General features: G+C 46.5%; 1 protein-coding gene across 1 annotated transcript in view; it reads right to left on the reverse strand.

Annotated features, from left to right (window-relative positions):
• FEM1A (fem-1 homolog a (C. elegans)) overlaps positions 1–20,971 on the reverse strand; it is a 24,072-nt gene extending 3,101 nt beyond the window's left edge. Inside the window, exon 1 of the mRNA XM_009895205.1 lies at positions 20,906–20,971. Coding sequence (XP_009893507.1) covers positions 20,906–20,971 — 66 coding nt within the window. The remainder of the gene's footprint in view (positions 1–20,905) is intronic.
• Positions 20,972–21,494: the final 523 nt, after the last annotated feature.

Here is a 21,494-nt window from a genome sequence, read left to right on the forward strand (position 1 = left end):
GGTGTGAGGTGGAGCCCGGGGGCGGGAAAGAGACCCCGGTCGGTGTGGCCTGAACGCCCCGGGGGGAGGGAGGGAGGCCCGGGGTCCCCCTTTCTGTGCGGAGCGGGTGCGGCCTGGGCTGGAAACGTTCTTCTGTAACTTTACAGCGTGTGTAAATCTCACGGGAGGTTTAATTTCTGTTAAATTCCCTGAAGCGATTGAACTACAAAATGCAGTAGCTGCAGAGCGTGCTAGCGAGAGTCTGACGTGTTCTTAATTGTAGCAAATGGTTTGGGTTTGGTAGAGCGTTTTAAAGCACAGCGTTTTCTGCCCAGGACATGGCAGTGCGGAGGTAGCAAAGCCTCAAACGCAGATTTGTTCCCGTTGGTCGCTGCCCTTGGACAAGATGTACGGCTCTCTCCGTTCCTGAATGATAATACCTGGCTGGGGTGAGGGAAAAACATTGAAGGCAATAAATAGCCTGGCTTAGATGAGCGAAGCTTTAGTTACCAGAACCTATTTTTAGGGTGTAAGTTGAATTTAAGTGGCTCTAATCTTTATATGGGGAACTGGCACAGGGGTTCTCCTGTTGTATTTTATTTATAGCTGTTTCTTCTTCTTTCCAGAGGAATAAGATTAGCCTCATTATTTCCATTATTCTTATTCTGTCTGTCATTATTATTATTCAGTCCATCCATCCATCCACCCATTTAGGTCTTGTCTGGAATTACCTAGGATTATCCGGCTAATGCACGTTGCCTTCACACAGAATATCATTTTTGTTGCTAAGAAACTGCTTTTGCATAACAGACAGCGTGGGCCTAATTTTCACTTCAGCAGCTGTTAAAGTCACCGGGAGCAGCAGGTGCTCAGCGCTCCTGAGAGCCAGAGCCAAAGCGCCCGTGGCAGGATTCCCGCACCAGGTCTGACGCTGCGCGCGAGCGCGTCAGCTACATGTGCGATGTGCTCGGGGACGCAGTGGCTTGGCGCTTGAAAAGAAAAGGAGCAAAGGTGGTGTTGAGGGTCTCCAGCCTGTCTGTGCTGTGCCGGGACAGGAGGAGCAGCTGCGTGCGCTGGAATATTTGCTAGGTGGGAGTATTCCCGTGTCCCCTCTGCACACAGACGCGTGAATACGCACGTATGGTCACAAGCTTAAAATTGTGTTCTCGTAACATCTTAACATGAGAAGGAACTTCTTTACTTTGAGGGTAGTGGAGCAGTGGCACAGGCTGCCCAGAGAGGTGGTGGAGTCTCCCACTCTGGAGACATTCAAAACCCGCCTGGACGCTGTCCTGTGCCACTGCTGTAGGTGACCCTGCTCTGGCAGGAGGGTTGGACTAGATGATCTCCAGAGGTCCCTTCCAATCCTAACAATTCTGTGAATTCTGTGAATTCTGTAAGTGAATACCTGGCAGCAGTGAGTTTGGTTGGGCACATGTCGTCCATTTTAATATTAACGTGTGTGTCTGTGCGCACCAGCACACTCGTGTGCAAATATCGAAGGGCTGAAGGCGCGGGCGGGCTGTGTGCGGCGGGGCTGCGTACCTGTGCGTGTCTCTGTCCCCGCTTGTGAACATCCCTGTGTGACACCCACAGCACTTGGGCTGTTTATGCTGCAGGTCAAGGCACAGACACGGTGACATTTCCTCTCCCTGCTGGCTGTTTCATGTTGCTATGGTGATCAGATGCACTCGCACTTTTATCTGAAGTATCTATTAACTAAAGCTTCCTATTAATTCCCCTCTGTAGAATGCATATGGAGTTCACCGGAACACCAGGTAGGCTTTTTAGGTCCCAAATTACATCAGAGCCTGCCCCCAGTTTTTGGGCGGGCTGTCAGGAACATCACAGGGTAGAAGTGCAGCTGATGAAAATGTTTTTTCCGTGAATAAAGAAATTGCTTAGTAATGAGAGAATAAAGAGCACAAGGAGTAGTGTCAGAACAGCCTCTCCCTGTGGACCCATGAATATGAAACGTACTCGAGCCTCAGTCCGTCACTGCCAACCCAAACCAATAAATGGATTATTTGGTCTGGGAAGTCAAGGACAGCCAAACACGGGGGCGGCCGTGCTGCAGACGGGGTGTTCCTGCATCAGCCTGAAAGGTCTGGGGCAAGATTTTGACCGTGTGAGGGGCAGAAACCAGAGGAACTCTGGTTCGTCCTGATCAAATGCCTTTGTCATATTGGTTCTCCTACATCCTTTGGCCTCTCTTACTGAGGCCACCACCAAAAGAATCGGTGTCCCAAACCAGGGCACCAGGGTGATCGAGATGTCACCCAAAGGGGGAGACTCTCCGTACCCAGATTGGCAGGCGAGGTGCAGCTGCTCCTTCCATTGACACGGCAATCGGGAATAAAAGATCTGCCAGTGTCTACCACCACATCTAAAAGCGTGTCTGAGTGATGCATCGCTGCGGTGGGTGACCATACACAGGGGTGCTTCCCGTGTCCTCCTGCGGAGCTCGAGCTGCTGCTGCTTGTCAGCGTGGCTGCCAGGAAACCTTCCTGTGCAGGTGACAGCTACGAGTGACGCAGGGTGGATCCGAACACCTGGGACAGAAATGACGGGCGCAAAACTATCACATCCTTCATCTGCAGAATACGTCCTCCACAAGGCCCTGGAGACTCCTGTGAAGGTTTTGTAGGGTAGTGCAGATGAAGCCCCAGCCAGTGTTCCGAGAATATAGAGGGAAATTAAATACCCACCAGAGGAAGAGAAGATAAAAAATGAGACGTTTTGACAGGGCTGCCAGATTGTGTGGCAGGAGGGTTAATTTTTTTTGAAACTGCCATTTCATATTCCCTTTCAGACAGGCTGAATTACACAGTACTGGCTGCTGGAGGAGTTGCATAATTTTCTTCACAGAAATAATGACAGGGTACTTAAAAAGCAAGTGAATGGATGGCTAAAGTACTGGGCAAAGACTTAAGAAATCTCGGCTGAGAGCCTACCTTTGCTAGAGACTCCTTTTGTGACCTTGGGCTGGTCATTTAATCTTCCCGTGTCTCACTTCCCTGCCAATAACATGGGAGTAATAACTGTTCTTTGTCTGCCTTGCTCATTTAGACTGCAAACTCTGAATTTACAGTTTGCATCTTCTCTGCTTATAGGGCAACCAAAGCCAAAGAGCATCACTTCACACTAAGGTGTCTGAGACAACCATAATATACAAAGTAGATATCCAAAGGGCTTGGATATATAGTTTGGAACATTTTTAGCATGAAAGGCTTAGACGTTCCTAATCTATTGTTCCATATCTCTTCCCTCAAAATGTGGAGAAGTTTGGATCTGTGCTGAGAGTTCCAAAAGCATAGAAATAATTTAGGAACTAAGTCCATGCTGATTTACTGAATCCCCGAGTTACTTCTGACACTGTGAGTGGGTAATTTAGACGCCTGCAAAATTTTCTGCAAGGTCTTTGTGCTCAGTCTGTCACTGCGTTAAGGGGTAGCAGCAGACTGAGTCGAGATCCTCATTTTTTCAAGATTTAAATTTAGGTTTGCCGATAGCTGTGTACCAAGTTTTTATCAATCTCTTCAGCTTTTAGGGGTTTGCCTGTTTTCCAGAAGTCAGAGGAAGATGGCTCCTTGCTACTAGGTCCAGTGAAGACAAGATCTTCTATACACTGAAGCAACTACATGAGAAACTTGCTGTACAAAGGGAACAATTCTAAAAATAGCGAGAAATGGCACCATGACATTAGCAGGAACAATGACCCAATACCTGACTTGCTCCAGGGGCTTTTGTCCTATAACTACCTTCATCATTAAGGCTCGTGATGACATTATTTTCTGTGCTTATATAGGGCATGAGGCCACTGCTACCTGGAAGGAAGGATTTTGATCAGCCTGCAGAAGATGAACAAGCAGGAGAGGCACATTGGGTAACACTAAATCAATGTAGTTTCATTTACATTAGACACCAGCCTGGCAATTTGAACATTAATGGTTGCACTGCTGCCCTCTGAATTTTTGTAGATTTAATATATCAGCGGGGGAGTAAGAGAGAGGGGGAGTGTGAGTCGTTCTTGCTTATGATACACGGATCTTTTCTTTCATGCCTCATCAAAGGACAGCGATTTGTACAGTTGTTAAATTCTTTTGGCAATAGATTTCCAGGGATAAGCACTGTGCTGCTCCTGCCTCACAGATCATCCAAGATGACAACAGCAATAGTAACTTCGGATCCCTCCCTCTCCCAAAGGAAAGGACAAAGGACCGGCTCTGAGGCAAACGACAAGGCAGCAAGAGCATCGGATTTGGACCGTAGCCTCGGGCTCGGTTTGCTTTTGTGGAGCCACCAATTGCCTTTGTGTGTTTTGGCAAGTTACCACCTCTATCCCCGGCCACAGTGCTCCTCTGTAACGCGGCTGCCTCGCAGGAGCCGTGATGGAATAAAGAGCTCAAATACAAAAGCGCTGAAGGACATACAGACCTCTAGATAGAGAGAGAACTAAGTTAGCCATCTTCCCAACAGGCAAGAATCACTCCTTCCCTTTACAGAGGCACCGAGTGAGGCCAAGGTTGGCGTAAGGAGTTTCAACCGGTCAATAGACATGTCAGAAATAGAACCTGGGAGTCCCGATTGCTGTTCAATACCAGCTGCAAACAAAGAAGTGTTAGGACCCACTAAGAACCCGGATGCTATTGACTGGCTTCAAGGACTGTAAAGTATGTTTGTAAACTACAAAGCACAGAGATTTGGAGGTCAGTGGACTGTCTTCGCCTCGTGGACATCTGCTGCAATACGCTCTGGTGCTCTGCTGCACCGGCTCTGCAGATAACTGCCCAAGTAGGGTTCTGTGTCCCACCTCAGGGACCCAGTTGAAGGCAAAGCCAAAAGGACTTAAGTTCCTAAATCATATACGCCATAATAACAATGAGAAGTGTGCAGTGCTGAGTATATCCTGTTTAGGTTAAAAAAGAAACAGACAAAGAAAATGCTTTACAGCACCAACAACCCAAATGATTAAAGACATTTCAGTACTTACTTTTACCACTGGCCTCGGCAGGATTCAGGAGTTTCATTTTCACACCTAAATACCTTTGAGAATAGAGGCTCTGGGTGGTATCGAAAAGTTGCACTTTTCATTTTTTAAAACCCTGTTGGAAGCAAAGGGCTAGACTTTCAAAACAACCCCCCTGGGCATCAAGGTACGAGCAGGGTCTCGGAGCGCCCGGCACACCTCGGTGCTCACAGCAGCTGGGTTTGAGTCCTGACTCTGCCACAGATTTGGGGGGGGTGTCTTTGAGCGAGACACTTACCTTTTCCCAATCCACAATATGAAGATAATGACAGCTCATTTCTATGTGAAATCACTTTGATGCTAACGCGGGTGAGTGCCGTGCTCGGGGGGGTGCACAGCGCTGCGGGATGAGCCCCACAGCTTGGTTCTTCACAGACACTTCTGTTGCTTTGCTCAGAACCCAAATTTGGTTACCTTCAAAGGGACGGGAACCGAGGAGCAGAATAAGCCGCGGTACGACCTCCAGCATACCAAAGGACGTAAATGCATACTTAGCTTCCAGGTGGGGAGCGGCTGCGTCGCAGAGAGGGCTCTCCGTGGGCAGCTGGACCGCTGCTCCATGGCCCAGCCCCTCTCCTGCCAGCGAGGGAGCAGGTCTGCGCGGTATGGCAGGCTATGATTTGTTGTCACCTTTATAAATCAGAACAACAAAATCACTAGTCTTCCACACAGAGCCAGACCACCAAGGGCAGCGCTTCCTCCTTAGGGACATCCTCCTGCAGGTCGTCTTCTGTTATCCTTCCTCAGTCGTTCTTGTTCTTTAACACTTTTTTTTCTCGTTTCAGGGATGGATGCTGCCCTTTGCAATGCAAAAAACCACTGTTCTTTGTCAGACCATGTCAGATCTCACTGTAATCGTCTGTCCAATTTTGGGACTGTACCTGTGAGTTTCTGCGCCATTTTCTCTCAGGAGACTATATACGCCTATAACAATCTGGATAATGTTTTTTTCAGGGATATCAGGGCTCAGCAGGGTTTTCTTTTTCCTTACCCTATGATAAACTTCTCTGGGAGCGCTCTGACAACCTGTCTATCTCTCCGTTGTATTTTGGTCAGACTAAAATAAGCAAATGCAGTATATACTTGCTGAATGCTGGAGAAAAGGAATCAGCACAGAAAAAGATAATGATAGTGCTGAGCTTCCTGGAATCCTACTGAGAGACTGATTTAAGCAAGAAAAACAAAACCTTTTTGCTGTTTCCTTTTCTCTGAATTTGTTGATGAGCAATCTTTATTTCACCCCAGGTTTAGCTTTGCTTCCACTACCTGGCTTTTTTTTTCTGTTAATACCTCGCATATGGCATGGGTGAGGTGTGAAGGACAATGCTGGCTTGAATCCACGAAAAGGATATCGCTTTATTCCTTCCAACCGCCGTTGTCCGAGTGAGGCTCACTTACCTCGGCCACTGAAATCAGAGAAGGGACGGCATCCTTCCCATCTTCAAACCAAGCCTGTTAAATGTACTTTCATAAGCAGCTGTAAAAAAAAAAAACCAAACCCAAAAGGGTAAGAAACAAAAGTATCCTTCAACGGCCTCGGCTCTGCGGAGCTGCTGTGGTGAAAGGCTCCTTTCATAGCAGGAGCAAGAGCGTTCAGGAGCAGGAGAGGGTTTGCGGCTGCTGTCAGAGGTTGTGCCCCACGCCAGCTCGCAGAGAGCAGTCCAGTCCCTCCCTCCCTCTCTCTCTCTCTCTCTCTTTTTTTTTTTTTTTTTTAACATATGTGCTTTCTGTGAACACTTTAATCAAACTCCAGATGGGTTGTTTCAATCTGGGGATTTGTGCTGCTCAGGAGATAACAGTGCATTGTGCTGGCCTAGGTAGCAAGCGTGTTTGCGATAGCTAGAGCTGATACCAGGAGATGTCCAGGTGGTCTTATTTAACAGGGGGTATTAGTGATACCGCCATTGTCCAGGAGATCAGATAAAACTGCAGCCCAGGTGTTACCCTACACCGTGTTTGTGTAACGACATTGCCGACTGCTGATTGCTCCCTACATTAAAATAGAGACCAAACACTGCAGAAGGGTGATATTTTCTCATACAAGATTGCCGTCATCCCCAAACTTCCCAGGGTGCACTGTTTAGAGTGCAAAATTCAATCTGAATATAAAGTGTAACAGTAGCGAGCAGGCAGCCCTCGTCCACACTGAGTACAGCGTGACTGCCACCGGCCTGGTCCTGCCCTGCGCTCGGATTTCCTAAACTGAGGGATTTCCTCTAAAGCATCGCGTGTTTTCCTCTCTGCCCTACCTCAGAGCGTTCTCAAATCGAAACGCTTGGGGAGGGCGAGGCAATTTTTAGCAATAACCTGCCCAGGACAATTCAGGGATAATTGGAAGAGAGAACGAATTGTGAAGATGGATGAACTTGAGAGAGAGAAGGTAGTTTGGGAAGGGCTGACCTGGACTGTCGTTTCAGGTGACAAGAACATTTTACAGTCCTGGTTCTAGAACGACAGTGCCCAGCAGAGCGATACACCAGGTGCAGGGAAGGATTTGCCACAAATTATCGCTAGGCAATCCCATAATAATCAAGACAGAAGAAGTAACTGCTCAGCTTCAGCGAGGGATGAGGTCCTCTGCTGGTTTTATACACATGCATTCCCTTTTTGGAGCAAGGTGTTTAGTAGAAAACATAAATTCCAGGCTCAGAGGTGTGCGAGACTTTTGTCTAGACTTCAAATAGCGTGATCTGTCTCTGTAGGGCCATATTTCTCCGTGTGATATTTTTCAGGATGGGATGTGCCACTTCTAGTTTGTCCCGGAGATTTCAACAGCGTGGAAGCTTATGGCTCCTTGTAAGGGTGGCGGATGAACCCGCCGGCGCTGAGAGGCCGCTCTTGTTCCTTCGTAATTGTTTATATAGCTAGGATCTAAACTTAGCTACAGAACATGGGGGGAAACAGCCTGGTTAGAAAGAGTGGGGACTCGAGAGCTCAGCCTCCGGCTATCTTAGAAGAGGCCGGCTCATCACGGAGAGATCCCCAGCTGCACTTCCCGGCTGTAAATTAAACAAACAGTATTTCCTATATAGCAGACCACAGGGATGGTAGAAAGAACAGTGTGGCCTTATTGCTGTTATTTCCTTTGGTTTCAATCTCTGTCCTCTGCTCCCCACCTCCTTCTCGGGCTGGTGTTGCCCACTTTACCCGATTTGTTATTTATTACAATGGTTTAAGGAGAGGCAGGGGGAAAAATGCTCGGTGCAAATTATATTTTGAGCTGTTGTGCTTTGCCTCTTTGGCGGATAATAAATCTCTCTGGCAATGCTCCTCTGTATAGGATTTGTCATTAAATGCAATTAAACAAACCCTGCAGGTGTCCCTGATCAGGCCTGCAGCAGCCCATTCACAACTGCAATGTTATTATCATCCTGACAACAAAACACCAGATATTTCCTGAGCTCCGCTGATCGATGAGCTTGCCTGACTTGGAACTGGAGGGAGGAGAGAAGGGGGGAAGAGAGTGGTTCAAATGCTCTTTAGACTTATTGATGGAAAAGTCAAAAAGCTGCTCAGCAATCAGAGAGAAGGTGGAAAGAGAAAAAGGCAGAGGAACGGGAGGGCTGAAAGGAAGAAATGAGAGGAGTGTTTGGGAGCAAAAAGATAGAAATGAGGCAATATATCCCATGGTGTCCATCTACCCAATGGTTTTGTTGATGCACAAGACTAGAATTTAGGAGGCAAGCAAGGTATTTTAGGTATGATTCTTATCATGTCACTTTAGCCTATTAACAGTTAGGCTTCTAGTGTTAAGTGAGTCACGCAGGCTCCCTTTGCAGTCAGGGCAAAAATTAATCTCACCCTAAGCCAGGACTTGACTGGTAGGTTGACTTGTTGTCCAGAGAGATCTGTCTGTCTCCGTTAACTGTAGCCAAATGGGTGGATCAGATACCCAACTAATTGCAAATCCCACCCATAACAGCCAAACGAATTGGCTTTCGCTGAACGCACACTCCTTTCTATCTTCATTCACAAGGAGGCATTTCCTGGCACGGCTATCAGGAGAGTACGCTACAGAGACATCACTAATAGTATTTGTAGAAAGCAGATGCAACAACGCTTACTCCAGAATTGTTGTGTGCTCTGACAATCAGGGAACAGGAGAAAACCTCCTGTGGTTTATGTCAACCATCCCAGGCAGCCTGCAGAGTATGAAGGTCAGGGAGTCACGGGGGACGAGCTGCCATCAAGTCCAGTGAGAGAGAAAAATTTGCAAAGACCAGTCAAATTATTCTGCCTGAATCACTTGCTCAGCTCAGCCTCGGGGTGCTCTCAGGATGAACCTCTTCCCTCTTTCTATTCTCACCCCGGGAATCCTAGTTTAGTCCAGTTGATTGCTGGGGCACGTATAGAATTGCAGTGACCGGGGATAGTTTATATTACTACAGCACCTTTGCAAATGCGTGGTACCACAGAAGGCAAGGCGTTTTGAGGTTGGATAAAGGGAGTTAAATGAATAGGCTTCAGTAGTGCGGGAGAGCGTAAGGGGTGATTATTTACTTCTACCAAAACCAGCTATTGTCAAGGTTTCTGACTAATTGTGCAAAGGTGATGTGTTAAGTTTTTGTAGCCTCATCTGAAATGCCCAGTAGGGCAAACAGCAGGAAACCCCATTTACTGGTGTCAGAGACAAAGTCGAGATTACGGCAGAAGGAGGCAGGATTTCTGCTATCAATCCGCGGGTCTCAGGATGACAATTTCCCCAGACCCTGCGTCTGGATCGCTATGTAGCACTGGTCTCTGGCTCCATGGTTGCTGGGGCAGTCTGGATTTCTATACCAAAGAATGTCCTCTTTCTCTTACTCTCCTCCTCAAACACTGGAGGATTTCCCTCTACCACTTTGTGCATCCTTCTTTCCACATTGTATTACTACTTCATCTGCTGGTTTGTGCCGTTAACAAACCAACGCATGCCAGTCTAGTGGCACAAGCCAGCACTGGTCTGTTGAAGCGAGCAGAAGTGCCTAATCCCCCTGGTATCACAGAATTTGGCCCTCAAGATTGTCTACGAAGTGTTAGTTCACTGGCCACACCAGTGGTTCCCCGGTTGTGGTCCTTGGGTGAGTGGTGGTCTGCAACGGCATGGAAAAATCCACAGCTACCAGTGTTATTTATGAGTAAGTCCATTTTGCATGGCTTCACCTACAGACCCCGGAGACATTTGAGGTGACACTGGTTCAGAACATTTGGGAGCCACGCGTGTATGCAAACCCAGCAGCCTTACCGGTAACACGCCATTGCACCTCGCTAGTTTCTCCCATTTCCCCCAGTTTCTGCCTAGACTCTGCTCTCTGACACGTCTGCCGAAATCTAGAAACATCTCTGATTTAGTCCTCCCAGATGCTGTAGGATTTGCACTGGGGTGACAGAGCCGACACAAAGGGATGTGCTGTCTTCTAGGGAAAAAAAAGACAAGAACTGGCATGTCCTGGCTGCCAGTCTGAGGAGCCCAGTGACTGTTAATGAGTGTCGCTGGGACAGATCTTCAGCTGGCGCAAATGAGCACTAGCTGATTGTAAGTCCACAAGGACTTTAGTGAAACTATGTTGATTTACACCAGAAGAGCAGCTGGTCCAGGGCTCAGCCTGGCTGGGGAAAAACCCCTGGAGTTTCCATCAGTGGGTGTGAGAGTGGGGCAGCAGCTGGCTGCGTGTGCGGAGGGGTGCGGAAAGCAAATAAAGGGAAGAACAGGAAACGCACATCTTATGGGATTGACTTCTCCAACAAACACTTTTTTTTTTTCCCCTTCTTCTTCTTTCCCCTTCCCTTCTTCCCCACCGCCAGCAGCTCCTCTCACACACCGCCTCTCCGCGCTGCTCATCTCCCTTTGTGCACCTCTTACCCGCGCTCTCCTCTCTAAACAGGTGCAGTTGCCACTCAATAGACTTTAATTACCACTTCAAGGGCTCTCACCAGGGTCTGTTGGGAGGGTGGAGATGAATTTTCCTGAGGATTATGCGTATGTCTGAGTCCTTTTTAGTCAGACGGCAATATTGCCGTCAGTCTGTATCCTTCGAGAGATTGTTTCTTCATGTTCTCTCTGCTTGTGTTCACAAAAAACAAAACTGCTGATGAAGGGGAAAAAAAAAAAGCCCAGCCATTATCTAGATTAATTATCAGGACAGCAAATTGGTCTAGATGAAAATATTATGGACAGGTTTTTTTTTAAAAAAAAAACAGGAGTCTCAGCTGGACTTCTAAAACATTATTTCTGCTTGCAAATAAGAGGCCCAATTTTCAGAAGTGGAGAGCTCAGCATCTCCAAAGATTTCTGTGGGAGACCAGGGTCTAAAAATACAAGTTGTTTTTTAACTACTTTACCTTCTTTTTTGCTCCGTGCTCTTCCCATCACAGCTTACTGGAGAAATGCACTGTTAATGCATTCTGCTGGTACCCCGGGGATTCCTCCAGAGTGAACGTGTCAGTTGATTTCTGTCTTCAGCATAGTTTGCCTATGATGGAGAGTTATTCCCAATGTTTAACTAGTAACATAACATTATTTTTATTGTTAAGATCCTCTTCAAAAGAGGATCCTGGAGAATGCAGAGCAGGAGCTTACGTCTGTCGAATCTGCCTGAAATTGTCTGCACAGCGTGTGCGCATGCACTTGTGTATAAATGGAGATGCACACGGAAATGTACATACATGCTTATATGTGCCGATACATGCACCACTGGTAAAGACAGGAGCTGGAAATCTAACGGGATCTTTTGGGACAGGGAAGATTTCAAAATATTTAAAAGACAATTTTGCTTTTGCTCAACGTTAACATTTTTAATTTTTTCATAAAATGAAAAGTGGGAAGGAGATTGCTTTACAGCAAATTAAGCAACATTTTCTTCGACGAAAATTAAGTTTGTTTTCCTAAACAAGAAATTCAGCAAATTGGAGAGATAGTGTAACCAAATCTGCATTTTTGCGTACATGTTTTCCATGAAACGGTTTGCCTAGCTCCAAAACAGCCGGGCATATGCAACATCTGAGTTTCTGTTTGGCACTGGCTTCTGCTCTGGTCCTCGTGCACACACCGGTGTCCGTGCCAGAGGACGATACAGTGCCGTGCTCTGCCTTTGCTGCCCCTGCGGGACAGTCTGTGCTGAGCTCTTCTGCATTCGTGCCACTGAGCCAGCTTGTATTTCTGGGTTAGTATCCAGGCTCCTCTTATCCCTCGGGCATTAGTAACCACGCAATGAGACTCAGACACTGGGCTGAGGTTCTTACGTGTAGTCGTGTCTCTGCACCCGAATGGCATTCCTTTCCCATCCAAGAGAGTCTGCCTCTGCACGCTCCGCTCTGCTCTCAGCTCTGGGCCTTTGTTGGTACCTGCAGCGCAAAGACAGAAGAGATGAAGGACGGAGAGATGGACAACACTGATGGGAATGTGATGGTAAAAAAGCAGAATAAATGTAATTGCGCTTTTGTCCTAAGACATCACTTTAGTCTCTGTCTGGGAATGGTCTGTTCCTCCTTCCTTAGGCTCGGAGTGTAACTGTCCCCTGATAAAGTAACGAGGTGCACGACACCACGGGCTCGCTCTGGGACAACCCTGCCCGCTGGTACAGGGTCCGTGCTGGGAAAAGGAAGAGGCACGGTGATGTGCCTACAAAAGGCTTCTCCCTGTGCAAGCACAACACATCTATGCCACATTCTCCTCGCTCAGGGGGAGCCGTTCCCCTCTTCTTCCTGTACTTCACCAGGAATCCCGCAGTCCCTTCCCCTCCTATTCCTGCCCTCCCAGCCTCCGGACATCTGCCGGCCCTCTTGACCCCTCTTCCCACTCTTATTTCTCAGGTAGTGTCCTTCTACTTCTCACCTTTTTCTTTCAGCTTCTAGGATTTTAAAATCCTTCTGTCTTCATCATCTCTCCCCCCCACACCCCTTCTTTTCCTTGTGCATTTTGCCTTCCAGGCCCATCTACCACATGTTCTCCTGCCGTTTATGTGGGACTAGGACGAACATTGATCACAGCCATCTCAAACCCATCGCTCTCTTTTCCCAAAGAGCCAATGAAAATGTCACCCATGAGATAATCATCATGTTGTTCACGTCCCTTAATTGCTCTCAAAGTACACATCGAGGCTGCAGAGCCTCTTTGAAAGGCAGGTTCTGGCCTTTGGCACATTATTGACAGGCTGTTGATAGGCCCCTTTGTCGAGGAGCAATTTTGTCCCTTTTGCTGTACAATTTTTTGGTTTTTTTAAAGACAGCCCTTTCAGAGAGAGTAGATTTTAAAAATAGAGCTGAGCTTTGAATGAACAGGCACCAGACTTATTCCTGAGAAGCAGTGGCATACATGGGAGATGAGAGCCACCAGAATGTTTCGTGCAAGACTCCATACAAGAAATCAAAGCTATGATGATGGACAGCTTCATCCTAGCTGCTTTTTATTCCTTCCCCTCTTAGGCCTGGTAATTAGATGTTTACTTGCAGTGTATTACTAAACCATTAGATGTCTTGTGTGTTCCAGTGCATGGTCCCTGGTAAACAAGTAAGAGCAAGTTGACACTTAAGCTGTGCAGCAACCCATTTGTATCTATTAGTGATAATTCTTTTGTTTATTTAATACCTGCTGATTAAAATGGACTGCGATTTCCTCATCACAGCAGCCCTTCACTATCTCAAAAGCTATACAGGTCTGGGGCAATTGCCGGTGTGCCTGCTGAAAGGGAATATTGAGAGCAGAACAAAGCACACTTGCTCTCCCATTACTGGCATGGGCAGAGATCCTCCATTAGCTGTGCGGAGTCTATGACACATAGCTGAGCAATTCTCACGTCAGCTACTCATTCCTGTAGTACACAGGCGCTTTAAAGCCACCTCTTTAATACAAATTGATTTTAACATGTCCCCCATGTTAGCTGGGGTCCCACCGTAGCAGATGCTGCATGCACATCGCAAGTTAACCCTACCAAAGCCTTCAGCGCGGCTGCACGGCCAAGCTCATCTCCGTCTAAGTAGACTTTCAACACAATCCTTAGCAAAATCTCCAGGCTATATGCAACTGAAAAGCAGTCTTGACAAAAATGAAATTCTTTCCTTTCTGAAACAATGTCCCTTGGAATGATTTCGCCGCTAATGAACCCCAACTGAGCTGCTGTATTTTGGAGCCACTGGTGTGCATTTTAACAAGGAGCTCTCTACGTGTGGATGTGCATCAACATAGCCAGCCCCCGTAATGGAAGTCTGTTCAGCATCGTAAGTCCCGCATTAGGCTGTGCCTGTAGGAACCCTGGGACGTTCCACGGAGACTGCCTGAAGGTAATCATCTCTCCCAGCCTCCTGGCTGTCCCTAACCAAGTGCTCCGCTTGCATCTATTCCAGGAAACAGCTCTGGAGATTATAAAGTTTAGACCCTAATGCATTCACTAGCAACAAGGGGGGGAAAGTGCCGCTTGATTATAGATGAAAAGGAAAAATGCAAGGGGCTTAGGTATTCAGAAAAGCCTCCAGCGTGCTGTGATTTGGTTGTTGAATCCTGTAAGGGACTGGAAGCCCTTGAACTTCATTGTTTTCTCTGAGTCAGTACAGCCAAATCTTAAGCAATGCTTGAAAAACATAGTCCACCTCGAATTTATTTTAGAATCCTGCATGATTAAAATAACTCATCCCAGTACTTCCCATCACAGAAACCTATTTCGTATGTTACATCCACTTAAATACCTATTTTGTGTGTGTGTGTGTCAAACGCCTGTCACAGGGAGTAAAACATATATGTGTTATTTAGATCAGTGTACATTACACAGAATGGAGTCCAGTCTGTCAAAAGTCAGGGAAAGCGAGTTCTTTCAAGCCATTCCCTCATTGGTAGGCCAGCAGGAGAATATAATGCCTGTCTTCTAGAAAAATAAATCAGCTAATTTATTTTTAAAATTTGTGAACTTATCAGTTGGCATCTATTGTTCTACCTACCTGTGTCGCACTTTGTCAGGTTATGTAAAGGCTGCACACACCTCTGTTGCTAAACACACCTTCATCAGCATGTGGTGAGAACGGTGCTAAAATAAAATGTTGGCTGAATTAGATGGAGCGGATTAGGAAGATGATAAAAGATAAGCTGGGAGAAAATAAGACGATAAATAGGTCTGGCAAGATAGATGGATAATCTTCCTCCCAGCCCAAACATGACAAGATAATAACCTTTTCCTTATCTCCAGTTCCATTTGCTCTCAGATCTCTAGAGCTTCACAAATATCACTTAATTCGGCCTTCTGGTACCCCTGTGAAATGGCTATCACAATGTCCATTCTTACAGAAAAAGGAGCTGAGGTACATGATTTAGGAATAGGTTTAAATTTAAGACTAGGATTGTGAAAAACCAGCCAAACTGTTCTCTTTTGTTGGTTTGGTTCTGAGCTATCCCCGTGCCTCGGGCAATACCGTACCACTACAGACAAGCTGGCAAAATTACAGTTATAGCCGTGTTTTCGCAACTCTCCTCTGCCATGCCGCCGGCACAGCCGAGCCAGAGAGGGATGGAGTCTTGTCTTCTCCTTCAGTGTGTCCCTATTCCTGTCACCAGCTGGGGACAGTGACTGTCGCAAGAGATGGGCAATGTTCAGAGCTCGCTGCAGCTGCTGTGCCAGCGCAGCTCTGCTCCCGCTCCCTTATCGTGTCGTGATCTGGAGAGCCGAGGTTGCACCCGGCGATGGGATCGGGGTGACTTCCCTTCTGTCCCCTACGCTTTCAGAATATAAATTATTTCTGAGCAAATCTAAACAACCTACATGAGCAACTGATAAGCTCGTTAAACACTCAGGACTATGACGGCGCTTTCCGAATTCAGAGGCGGCTTGGCTGAACTGTGCTTTGCTCTTCCGGCTCAGGAGAAATTCCCATTGCTCCTGCTCCAGTCGGTGCAAGGTCTGACCCTGCAGCACTGGGCCCTCGGCTGGAGCCTCTGCCTTCCAGATGGTGGCATCTTAACCCAGTGGGGGATCCTAAGAAAAGTTTTCTGTGGCTTTGTGTCATTGATTTCTCCATGTACATTCATCTGGCAGTACAGACCGATGGAACATTTGATTCGACAGAATTACAGACCACAACATTAATAATTTTGCGAGTTTAACTGAAAAGGTTTGCAATTGTTCTCCCTGTGAATTGTGCAATTTTCTCCTTCTTCTTAAAAGAAACTCTCCTTTCGACTCTAATGGCAGGGTGTATTGTCATCGTACGGTAGCAGGCACCGACTATTGCCTCTGATTCGGGGGGCTCGAATCCATGCAATTTTCATCTGGGCTGGAATCTTGTAGGTGGACTGTTCATCATGGCTCTAGATTTGCAAAGGAAGTTAGCAATTTTGGATACCTTGTATTTGTGTTTGAGACACTTGGAAAGGGGACCAATTACGAGAGAGGCAGATGCTTAACAGTCCCTGAAAATCAGGATTAATTGAAATAAGTCATGCTGGGCACCTGAAAACACTAAATGCTTTGGAAAATCACAGGAGAGTGTTCTGTTTCTGAACATGACTTGGGAAGACTGTACAGCCTTAAGTAACACAGGATAAAAAGAAGATCTTTGCATAACATTATGGAAACATCCTTTAATCCTCAGTTCAGCCCAGTGCTTAACTTTAGGGATGTATTTGATTCCTGTGGGAGTTAAGTGCTGAAGTTTCTGCAGGTGCATTTGTATTTTCCTGAAGTGAGGCCTGATACCACATAAGTTACTGTAGGTTTGTTTTACAAAAAATTCTGAGTTGGTCTCCAAATTAAAATAAAACTAAAGGCCAAGTTCTCCCCTCTATCCTGAAGCGTGATGCTGAGTAGGACACACGAGGCTTTGCCGGTTCTCCGCATGTCCACGCATTCACACGCGGAGCCACAGACTGTACCATGAAATGACTATTCTTTGCATTTCATAGAAACCCCCAAGCCGGAGTCCCAGACTGTGTTAAGTGCCGAACAAATACAGAACAAAACATCCATGCCCCAGAGAGATTACAGCCTCACGCTGCTCACCGTGCTCGCCCTGGTGATGTAGCTGTAGGGCTTGAATTAATGCAAGATTCCGCACGGCTGCAAACATGCACTCCAAAAGCAAACAAGTAATCACGCAAACAGAACCCACCCAGCTCCTCCCCGCCTCCATCAGCAGCCCATCTGAAAAATCCGCGTTTGGCAACACTTGTTAGAGCCTCCCCTTACAGCTCAGCCGCTGCTGAAGGCAAAATCTTGGTATTGACCCTTGGCTGCACTACTACACACACAACTGCGGTCTGTTTATAAACAAGGTAAAACTAAAAACTCCATACTCATTATACACCAGGAAGGGGGCCCTATCTCACAATCGAAACTCGCCGGAGCCATCTGGTCTCTGTAAATAAGGGCTACTGGAGTCAGGGCGGGAGCGTGTAATGAGTGTAGAATGTGAATAGCCCTATTCATGCGAGCGGGATAACGAGTACTAAGCTAGTAGCGTGCTGAAGGCTCTGCTGAGTCAAACAAAAATGTGGCAGTAAGGTGGGGTTTTTTTTCCCCTGTTGCAGGGTCAAACCTATAACTACAGGGCCGAGCTTCTTTTAAGGCAGGGCTGGATGCCTTCTGTGCACACGGGAGTCAGGATAATGCATGCTCCCTCCTGATTTGTCAGCAGTCAGCTGTGGCCAGGATTTTCAAAGCTGCTTGGAGGGCGATTCCTTTTCATCTCAGAGACTGCTGAAGACTCCAGGTATCCTAGGCAGCCTTAGGATACTCACACGCAAATATCAGTGTTGAATTAACTGTTCCTTAGCTATTTTTTTTTTTCTTTTCCTAAACCCTCTCTGGGCTTAAATTTAGGTAATTTTATTAAATTAATTTTGCAGCGTCTAGTTTGCCAAGGACACGATTTACAAACATATTTCAGCATCTAAAGACAGATCATTTTAATAGAATTTACCAATTGATTTGGACCCCCACTCCTACTCGTGTTCAGGTGAGGTGTATGCCGACTTGTTCTACAAATCCCACCAGGACACTAACGTTTGATCTAAACTCATTTAGTTTTAAAGAGGTGTTAAACAATGACGCACTTTGAGGCCGCACAAGGATCAGAACAGTCTTTGAGGGAAGGCCTGCCTATACAGAATGTCTACATCAATTTTATCACCTGCTTTTCATCCTTCCTGTGCTTTGGGTCCTTATCAGGACCTGAGGGCAGTTCCACGGGAGGTTTATTTCTTTTTCTTTCCTAGTAATGGATTTCTCTGGAGGGGTCTGAATGTAGTATCTTAACGGAGACAACTCCCATTGATTTCAGCGAGCAGAAAAGCCAAACTCTTTGCTCAGAGTTGTTCCTTAAGATCTCATTCTGGCCCTGACTCCATGGCGTAAAGCTGAAGGGTTTGCTGATTTGGGGTGGAGGCAGGTGCTTAAAGCCAAGCGTGTGCTTAAATGCTTGGCTGAGCCAGAGCCCGCGTCTCCCGTTGTCCAGCGGAGAGAATCAGGTTAGGTAGGACCGTGCTGGTGTCGCAGTGCAGTAGTGGACCATGGCGCGCGCAGACACACACGCATTTAGTGCGCATGAATGCAGGTGTTGGAAAGAGGCTGAATGTAAAATTGCACGCGAATGCAGGTGTCTGGAGCAGGCACAGTGCCTAGGTCTGCATGCCAAGTTCAGGTGTCTGGGGCGGAACAAATCTCTGCCAAAGAGAGAAGAACCTCGACATGTTTATCCAAGCTCAAAAGCTGTTGCAGATCTTGCGTCTGATCTCTCTTTTCCCTGCTGAGATTCCCAAGCACCTCCCAGTCTCCCAGCTACTCACAGCCTGAAACCCTACCAGATGCCATGATTGCAGGGGAAAAGCAGCTCATTACTGGAGTGGCAGGCGACGCACAGACAAATATTTGTGCAAGGCATACAGAGCCCAGGGACTGGAACACATTGTCTCTCTGACGGGAGGAGGAAAGGGGAAAGGAGGATCTTGCCTTTGGCAGAATTAAATAACAAAAATCTATACAGGCTTTATTTCTAGCAAAACTTAAAATGTTTCCTTCTAGCAGGCGATGTTGTAACCTTCTGCCAGATTGATTTCCCGTTTACACATTTTGCTAAATACTTTAAGGGTCAGAAATTAAATTGAATTAAGTTCAGATCTTACCCCAAATCCCCTCTTCTTCAGAGACCTCTGTGTTAGGATTTCTCAGAAAAGAGACAGGATTGTATCCTTCTATGAGATGCGTTTGTTTTGAGATCTACAGAAAATGGCTAGTAAAAAAAAGGTGATAAAATATGCCCTAAACAAATTGAAATGTGACTTTGATTAAGCAATACACTCTGCACAATACAAAATTTAGTTAGCTTTGAGGATATGATATCATCTCTCTTAACATTTTTTTATATTAAATATGAAACCTGATTGCGCAATTTTCCAGAATGCAGAGATAAACCCCTAAAAGCAGGAATAGGTATTTGGTGCAATATAATTTTCTGGCATCTCCTCAAGTTCTTTTGCTTATGTGTGTTGGGGTGGGAGATAAAGAATGTGATTTCTTGCCCTTATTTTACTGCTGAACTTCAAAGGGAAAAGACCTTATATTGGTGGTGTGGGAGACAAGGCATTACAAAAACCGAACCTCAGCATTATGTTGCATTCAAGAAAGACCACAAACTGAGTCACTGTGTGGACACGGGAAGGATGGAAGATGTTAAAAGATTTACAGGTAGATAACAGAAAGATATCTCTCCATTCAAATTCCACAGGCAAGCATTTCCAGCTTCAGTTTGTTCAACGTATGTAATGTATATCTCTGAAGGCTGTATGTATATTCAAGGCCTTAAAGGAAATATCAACTTTCTTGTCAAGTGTTTTTCTTTTCCCCCAAATATTTAATTCAGAAACAGCAAATAGGTATTTCCTTAAAATGGAGAACAGCTTGTTTCGTTTTCCTCTCAGAGACCAACATTACTTAAGAAAAATGCAGGTGTAAAGGCAGGAGACAGGGACAGCCTGAGCCTTGGATTATATTGCCTTGTCAAGACTCTCTTAGCAAAGTATTTAAACATATGTTTAACAGAGCTGGGTGAGTATTTTCAATGAATAGGGATTCATTCAGTGAATAGTCTCAGCCTCCAAAAATGGAGATAAAACAAATGCAGCAAATCACTTCATCTGACAATAGCGATATGAAATGCTTTATTTCTAAAGTGCTCAAACACTTTACTGTTAACATTTTCTTTTTTAATTTTCTAAATTATATCCATGGTTAAATAATCTAAACAGGAAAAATGTATTATTTCAGTTTTGTTCAAATGTCTGACTTGAGCCACAGTTAAATACTTTGTTGTTTTAATTTTGTCAAAATTAAAAAAGAAAAACTTTGTTTCATTTGATCCCACTCAGTTTTTTGGGGCGTAAGCATTTTGTGAAAAAATCCACTATGATATACTCAGTGAGCACTTAAATACAGCACAATCTCTCAATGGACCCTAAATGTACCATTAAAGCAAGACAAATTTCCATTACTCAGATAGAATAAACTACTGAGGAAAAATATTTTCAAATGAGTGTTCATTGAAGAATTTACTCCCAACAGCATCTTGGTGAAATATCCTATTTATCCTATAAACAAGAGAATTTTAAGAGCAACTTTATACACGAATGACCAGTCAGCCACATTTTCAAAACAATAAATTTGAGTTTTTCAGCATAAAGCTTTGACACTGGAGTAGATGGACAGTATAGATTACATTCAAATTCATAGGCTCATTCTCAGCTTCCTGAATTATTTCAGTCCCTGAAGCTGTGCATGTACCTTACCTGGGGCTGTCGGGGCTATTCCGGAAAATGCAGCTAAATCTATTCTGATCTCACTTTCCACCACATTTAGCCCTTGGCTCTCGGCCAGATCCCAACTTTCCCCATTGCAGCCTCCCTCCCCAGTGCCCCTTCTTGGTGCAACAGAGTGCTCATCTCACATTTGTGTGTCCCTGCCCGGCCAGCGGCTGGACCATGAAACGGCGTTTCTGCCCAGCACTGGCCATCGTGCGGGTGACCGGGGCTGGGCCCGCTCTCGTTTCCAGCTCACCTTCCCTGTCCCCACCAGTGACCACTAGCCGTTGTCCCCTCGGGGGCTGCACTCACCCTGGCCCCGTCTGTCCCCGGGGAGCGGTCTAGTGTTGCCTCGCAGGCTCTGGGAGGGGGACCTGGTGGTGCTCCCCCCGGGGTGAGTGCTGCCTCCACCTGCCGGGCCAAGTGGCTGGTGCCCAATGCCAGTACCCAGTGCCCAATGCCTAATGCTGGTGCCCGGTGCCTGATGCCCAGTGCCAGGGCTCTGTGCCCGGTGCTGGTGCCCGGTGCGCGATTTCCTATGCCGGGGGTCAGTGCTCGGTGCATGTGCCCAGTGCCCGGTGTCCGGTACCAGGGCTCTGTGCCCGATGCCGGGGCTCTGTGCCCGGTATCGGGGTTCTGTGCCCAGTGCCAGGGCTCTGTTCCCGGTGCCCGGTGTCCTATGCCGGGGCTCTGTGCCCGGTGCCGGTGTCCGGTGTCCGGTACCGGGGCTCTGTG

This window comes from Charadrius vociferus, unplaced genomic scaffold (genome assembly GCF_000708025.1).
Source record: "Charadrius vociferus isolate BGI_N301 unplaced genomic scaffold, ASM70802v2 scaffold291, whole genome shotgun sequence".
Classification (NCBI taxonomy): domain Eukaryota; kingdom Metazoa; phylum Chordata; class Aves; order Charadriiformes; family Charadriidae; genus Charadrius; species Charadrius vociferus.